Below are 7848 nucleotides of genomic sequence, written 5' to 3'. Positions count from 1 at the left end.
TTTAAATATAATACTATTTTTGTTTACATAAATAAGAAAAACGTCAATGTACAACTTATGAAGGAACGTTAATTTATTATTATTAATTTTTTTTTTTTTTAATAATAGAATACAAAATGTGCGTTTTTTTTAAATTTGAATTCGGTCAATTATTATTGCTGTTGGGCAGTGGTTTTCTTGATTACTTGACTCAGGGGACTTGGGCCGCCGTGTCCGTATTTTTCGTATGCCGAGTTCAAAGCTTGCAAGATCGGTCCCACGTACTCGATGGACCTAAAAACGAAAAACCGAAAATTTAGTTTGTTTTACAGTGCGAAAAAGGGTAAGGCCCAAAAATAACCGGTCACCTCTTTTGGTAAGTCGAGTACGACGGAGCGGATGCGTAGCCCGAGTAACCGTCGCCGCTGAAAGACTGTCCGGTGGCCGCGTCGCAGGTGCTGAAAATCTGGCAGAGTCTGTACCCGAACAGGGGACTGACCACTGCTGCGATGGCCAACAGAACGACCACGCCGATCACCACTGCGCCGCCGGTGGCCAGCGCGCTTCCGTAGCCCGACGGCACGACTGACCACTTGCTTGCATCGTCTACAAGATGATAACCATATACTTATCATATTCAATATTAATTAAAATGACTTAAAAATTATGCTTTTTTAATAATATTATTATTATTATTATTGACGTTAATCATCCAAAACGCGTTATTAGGAAATAAAACAATTATGTACAGAGTGACTCATTGAGGAAAAGATTAAATTTAATTATAGTAATATATATTTAATTTAATAGATTAGTCTTAATTCCGTGATAAGACACTCGTTTCCTCTTAAAATAATTTAAATGTTGTAGTTTTTTTTATTGCAAATACTTAGCTTACGTTTATTTACAATATCAGGAAATATTCGAATTTTTATCAGTTTTTTTTTCATAGCGCTATCGACTTTTGAAACTTAAATAGTAACGTATACAATTAATCGAATTTTTAAGTTAAGAATAATTCACTAAGCATTACCAGTTCTGGTTCTGGTACTGATTTCTGGTCGATTACCAGTTTTGGATAATTACTTATAAAGTAAGGTATTCAAGTTTAAAACTTAGGATGGGAGGAAAGGTAGAGTGTAGTATTATTTTTACCTGGGCGCATACTTTGGTAACTTTATAAATTATAAGTATAGTTATCCAAAACTGGTAATCGACCAGTCAACATTTTCAACAAAATATTCTTAATTTATAAAGATAATTAAATATATATTTAAGATTCAATAGTTGATATAGTTCTAAAAAACTGTACAACGGGTAAATCGTTAGTAATTTTATACTATTGTACAATAACAAAAACAATAATTATTTTTAAAAAAAATATTTTAGGATAAAATGAGTGTCGTATCCTTAATGAATCACTCTATACACAGAGATTGAAAACGTTACCAAGCCAAAATTATAATTATTTGTTATAACTACAACAAATGCTATGAATAACAAATGCTGATAATTTATGAATTATAAATAGTATGCTATTCTAATAGCTTACCTAAGTTTGAACTTGTGAAAAATTGAAAAGTAAAATAAAAACATTTCAAAATTAGCTATTCCTTTCAGTAACGATACAAAATACTTTTCCTGAAACGAAACGTTTGTATCGTTCCAAAAGGCAATATAATTTAACTAAAGTTCAAAATCAGTGTTAAGTTTATCAAAATACCATACTACGTTTAATCAACATTTGTTGTAGTTATAACATATCTAAATAATTGTTTTCATTAAAAAAATGTTCATTAATAAATAAGGGAAAATATTATTTATGCTTAAACGTGAACATTTTGTAAAAATCGAATTATTTTTTTCTACGAATATTCAAAGTAGGTTGGCTTATTGACAATTTAAAATCACTTAGGAGCAAATAACCTTGTCTCCTATTAACTGTGAAAATGTTTTTTATAGAAACTACTGTGATAAATTCTGACATTCGTTTACATTTTTCAAAGATCGTCCAACTCGTGTTCCCATATTTTAAATTTTGAATACCGACAAATTATAAGAAAATATTTCCCAGACTAATAATTAAAGTTATGAACAAATTATATTTCTATGCCAACTTATTGTTAGACTATAATAGTTGTTCTAGTTCAATTATAGTTTTTTCAACTAAAACATTGAATCTGTTTACACGAGATGAACATAATATTTTAATTTTAAATAAAATGTTTATTAATTAAAAAAACGGGATTAAGGATTATAAAATGAGTTTTTTTTTAATATTTAATTTTATATCAGTTGGATGAACACATTTTTTGATGGTATTGGGCTTCATTGATTGTACGTGAAATTATTTCTCTGTTAGTTTAAATCTATTGTAAGTAATATTGCTCAACTGATTGTTAATAAAATAAGCCAATAAAATACATCCTACGGTATAACCTATTACAACGATAAATTATTGACAAATTTTGTTAGTACTTGTTGCAAAAAACACAGCAAACAAAGAAATCCAAAGAACCTATACTACTCAGTCTTTTAGATGATACGGTTAGAAGTATTTTAATGTATGTACTTGAGACTTAAGTAGAAAATACATTACAGCATACTACTATTATTATATATTTGACACTTACTGTCGTTTAGGACACTGGCTTTCAATATGCTTGTCGCTCTATCAATGGCAGACGACGAGGTACTCGTGGTGACTTCTTTTGCGTCTTCAGCGCAGGCGTGCAGAGCTAAGGTGACCAAGACGGCGAAGGCTAAGAAGGAATTCATGGTCAGATGGTTGTTTGATAATTGTTTTGCTGTAAAATAAATTAAAAAATAATTACTATAATATATATGTTACAACTAACCGTTTAAAGATTTGTTTTAGCTCGACTTAACAATTGAAAAATGTATTTAATTTTATCATTTAAATAGTTGTTAAAATAATTATTTGTATTATACGTTTTCTGAATAACCACAAGGTAAAATAGGTAAAAGAACGCGCTTTAAAATTAAATAGTTCAAAGGTAATTGTTAAGAATGAAACGTAAGTATTAGTTTTATTTTTTAAATAAACAAAAATACACAATAAAAAATATAAACTCATCATTAAATGTAAACCATTACATCAACTTTACTTAAAGTTCAAGGATAGTTCAATATAATATTTCAGTATTGTGGAACTGCCTTTAAATTTGACTATAAATGTAAAACTATAGTTCAGTTAATACCACACGTCCAAAAATTTATATTTTTTTTTAACTCGTACATTAAGATTTTCTTGTGAGTAATTAATTAAGTACTAATAAAAGACCTAACCGATTTGAGAAGTTTTTTTTTTAAAATAACTATACCAATTGAAATGTTAGTTAAGTTAGGTAAGGTAAATATATTATTATAATAGGTTATTTATATATTATACAACAAAATTAATATTTAAGCAGTTTATTATTCATTAGTGAATTTTGACCTTTCAATACTTATTGTAACAGAAATGCAACATGTTTATTAAATAAGTTTATGTTGTTAAAAAAAAAAACAATATTTCATTAAGGTGGTGCCTTATAGTTTTTTAAGAAATTGCTATCTTCCAAATATTATAAAAGGTAATTAATTTAGATATATACTTTTTTACTTCGTTTCTTTAAATTGCTGATAGTTTAATCTTTAAAAAAAAAATGATTATAAATAAATAGTTTGTGATTAAAAGTAAATTATTCATAGAAAAAAATATTTAATCGTTTCCATAAAACCGATAAAAAATATGATTTTTAAAACATATTTCAAGTGTTATTTAAATTGTTCAACTGGTTTATGAGCAGCACATCATTTTGACGTTGTTTCGTGAAATATATACTACGTAGCTGGGTTAATAATTTAATATAAAAAATGTAAAAAAAAGAACAAAGCAGATAATATAAGTGATGTGAAAAACAATGACTTACCAAGAACAGGTACTTGAGCAGTAGTTGTAGTTCCTTCGGAGAGTGCTTACTTAGTGTTTCAACAGGGTTGCAAAGTAGACCTTTTATACAGCCTGGCTGTGCACTTAAGGGTAGGACGGATGGATCCTTGCAATATCATCGGTAACAAATACACCCCCAAGGAATGTTTTGACCTACCCATTCAAAGAACCCGGTTACACCTTATCTAATTCTTGGGTCTAACATAATCGAATAAAACAATTTCAGTAATTATTGTACTCATTTTATATATATATATATATAAAATGAGTACAATATATATATATATATATATATACACAAAATGAATACAATTGTTTTATTCGATTATGTTAGACCCAAGAATATATATATATATATATATACATATATATTCTTGGATATAATAACATAATATTTTTTATTGCAACGCTATCATATTATATTATTTATGTAATTAATAAATAACTCTTATTTTAAGTAACAACAAAGAAAAAAATATGCATTTTTTTAGAATAAAACCCAATTTCACTTTTATCAGAATAAACTCGCTATTCAAATAACTAATATAGTTAGAATCATACAGAACTATTATAATCCTTAAATATATTTCATTGAAAAATAATTATATTTTATAATATTTGTTGAAATAATTTTGATGTTTTTAAAATATTATACCTACTTATAATACTTTCCACCAAACTGTAATAAAACACTTAGAAAATATTTGTATTTTTAATTTTCTTATGCGGGTTACTTAACTCATTAATTAAACTTTAACTCGTAACTCAATTATTGATACCAATATATTTAACTTATCTTATCTTAAATTAATTAATATTCTTCTTACAATTATAGACATTAACATTTATCTAATGCCCAGCATAATTTATAATAGAGTATAGTGTTGTATATTTAACTGTTTTGATACTTCCAAAAAATGTGTAGAATGTATTTAGAATATTTGTATAAAATAATTACTATTTTTTTTCAATGTATTGGTACATTGATATATTTACAATGTATTTTTTACAACGTTTAACAAACAACCATTATTTTGGCAGTCTTAATCAAATTATAAACATTAAATAATTTGTATTTAGGTGAAAATTGATTATTATTTATTTAGATTACTAATTAGTAGTATTTAATTATTATATTAATGGTGCCCCTCGCTTTTGTCAAATAAAAACAATTTGTAAGGTGCTCAACACATTTATAGTATTTTGTATGTATACATATGTCTTCTTTAATTTTTCGAAAATGTTCAACATATTTAAATTTGTCCATATTACAATTTACTACTAGTTAAAGTAGGAGAAGGGTGATTTTTTTATAGTTTTAAATTTAAAATACCTATATAGATAATATGATTGACAATAGACTAGAGTTGTAAGAACAGAATTGTAATAAATGAATTACATTTTAAAAGAACAATACTGGTAAATTGGCTTAATCATTGAAACTGTTATTTGTATGCTCAAATTTAGCTGTCTTGCCCACCTGGTGTTAGTATGTGTGTTTTAATAAACTGTAAATAAGCAATTTCATAATGTATTATTTAGGTGAAGCACTTTGGTGACATCACCAAATTCCAGGTGGTCAAATCTACTGCAGTCTAGACGATGGCAAATATTGATATGGCATTGTATGTATCGATTGAGCTATAGCTGTTATGACTTATGAAGTGTAGTTATGTAAGGAAAAAAAACATTCATCCTTATATTATGATAGTAGGAAACACCACTAATTAGCATTTGCTTCGAGACAAAAATCATAACGTTCGTTTATATTAAAAACAAATTATACCAGAAGAAGTTATAAAATGAATTTAAATATTTGTTTGCTAATGATTACTATTATAACGTTACTTATCATACCTACCTATTAAAATTGTCCAATAAAAGAATAGGATCAAGTAAAACATGTTTTTTTTCCTTTTTGACTATTTTTCTAATAGTTTTCCGTTAAACGGATAGCAGCAACTACGGAAGAAACGTAATAAGACATTCTTAAAATTATACCAATTTTCTAAATAATTTAAAAATATGTTCAACAATTTATTGTAAATAATTCCAAAATTATATTAAAAGGATTTTTTAAAGAGAATAGTATTTATATTCAACTGAGGGATATTTTAATATATACACTCAAGTATTATAATGTAAATTAATAATATAGTTCAATACTTTTTTTTGGAAATTTACTTTATTTGCTTCCGTGCATATATTATAGTTGCCTATGTAACCGGGAAACCTTGAAAAAAATAGAAAAATTCGTTCGATTGCATTAGACTAATAATAATTTATTTTTAATGCTTTCGAGTTAAACTTCTTTTAGAGAACAATGAACTCATAATATCAGTGCGTTCTGTTAAAAGTTAAGCTTTAACAACGCCTAAGAAAAATACGAATTAATTAAATATTGATGAAACACGATGGATATTAGGCTGGTCTTAGGTGGACTAATTGGACTAATATTTAAACTGTTGTACACATTTTTATGTTTCCTACAAACACAACACATTTATATTACACTCTACAGCGTTGCACAAATAATGGAATTTTGGTGTAATGTTATTATTTTTTTTTTTTTTTGTATATTATATTATAGTGTACCTTTAGTTTATACCGACTGTGTTCAGGTAAAAAAAAAGGCATATTATCTTTTTACGACGCACCGATCATGGTATACCTATAGTAATAAAGTATATTACTCGTTGTAAACACATTAGTGTACACTGCACCTTATGGATCAGAGATTTAAGATTGTAATCTTAATTGCAATCTTGTGGATTTTCTTACTTTTGCTTGCTTTCTCGAACCGGAGAGGTTTTCGTCCATACAATACAATTTATTAGTTCGTGTGCAATCAAAAACGGTTAAACGAGGTTTGAACATGATATATTTTATTCTAACCTTTCATTTTATCTGATCGTTTTTGGGCACCGTGTTGAATCAAGAAGTATTTGACGTTTTTTTTATTTTTTGAGTGAGTGAGGTACCTGCGCGAATCGCAATTTCAAATTTAATAGTATACCACTTACTTGAGTGAACCTTCTTCTTATTATTATTATGTTTCCAAATAGCAGGTCAAACAAAAGTATAAAACAAAATTAAAGGAAAGATTGACCCGGACAGATTTTACAAATTAGTAGGTTACTACAATTATTTTTTTTATACAAAACGCATACAATTTTTTTTATCGCAAATTAACGGGTATGAGTCCTACATAAATATATGAAAATGACTATACAGCTGATACCAATTAATATTATGTCCGCCTGGCTACCTAGTACCTAACATACATATCATAATATCTGTATACACCTTTTTAGGACATTTTTATTTTTTTGTGCTTCAAACTTAACTGAGAAAAATCGTGAATAAATACTGAGTAAATACTTAATAAATATTTAGTTCTTACAATTACAATTATTATTAATTACTACGTTTAAAAAATTTTGAAACGACCATTTATTATAATTTGTATTAATTTTTTTGTTATCTATGGATAATCAGTTAAGTAGTCTTTTGAATATTAATGAATCATCTATACTTTGGATATGCATTTTTTAATATATAATATGTATCATTTTGTAACATTTTCATTTTGCCGACTGCTAGAACCCTGTTGTTATTATATTTTACGCAACTCACAACTTACCACAATAATCATTATAATGATTGCGTACTTACAGTACTGAAAGTTACATAAAAGCCTAGCGCTGATTACCATAAAATAGGTATTAGGTACACATTAATAGACAATAGTACAAATGCCATGTCATATAGGACATTACTGTAATATGTACAGTGTTAGTATAAATCAAAATGTAATAATGGGGCAAGTATACTTATTATTTCATAACTAACACATTATCAAATTTAATTCTTCGAGCCCCAAAATCTAGAATATTATAGCCTTACTAGAGCTT

The 7848-nt window shown here is 26.9% G+C and overlaps 1 protein-coding gene across 1 annotated transcript; it reads right to left on the bottom strand.

The window, feature by feature from the left end:
* Positions 1 to 24: 24 nt before the first annotated feature.
* LOC126842625 (uncharacterized) lies at positions 25 to 4021 on the bottom strand. Its single transcript, XM_050579666.1, has 4 exons — positions 3915 to 4021; positions 2613 to 2786; positions 348 to 585; positions 25 to 273 (listed from the first exon to the last, which is right to left on the bottom strand). Exons 2-4 carry the CDS (start codon positions 2755 to 2757, stop codon positions 153 to 155), a joined length of 504 nt encoding a protein of 167 aa, XP_050435623.1. The 5' UTR covers positions 2758 to 2786; positions 3915 to 4021; the 3' UTR covers positions 25 to 152.
* Between the last annotated feature and the right edge of the window lie 3827 nt (positions 4022 to 7848).

This window comes from Adelges cooleyi, unplaced genomic scaffold, assembly GCF_023614345.1.
Source record: "Adelges cooleyi isolate 19-005CV unplaced genomic scaffold, UGA_ACOO_1.1 ACOO_flye_CR_arks_rails_tigmint_CR_PRNA_574, whole genome shotgun sequence".
NCBI classification, from domain to species: domain Eukaryota; kingdom Metazoa; phylum Arthropoda; class Insecta; order Hemiptera; family Adelgidae; genus Adelges; species Adelges cooleyi.
The sequence above is the reverse complement of the archived record's forward strand: the minus strand, read 5'-3'. Positions and strand labels throughout refer to the sequence as shown.

Bases quoted from the DNA above. Each gene is read 5' to 3' on its own strand.
- LOC126842625 (XM_050579666.1), bottom strand. From the start codon at position 2,757: ATGAATTCCTTCTTAGCCTTCGCCGTCTTGGTCACCTTAGCTCTGCAC. The intron at 586-2,612 runs GTAAGTGTCAAA...ATCATCTTGTAG, and splicing joins AGCCAGTGTCCTAAACGACA to ACGATGCAAGCAAGTGGTCA. The intron at 274-347 runs GTGACCGGTTAT...TTTCGTTTTTAG, and splicing joins TACTCGACTTACCAAAAGAG to GTCCATCGAGTACGTGGGAC.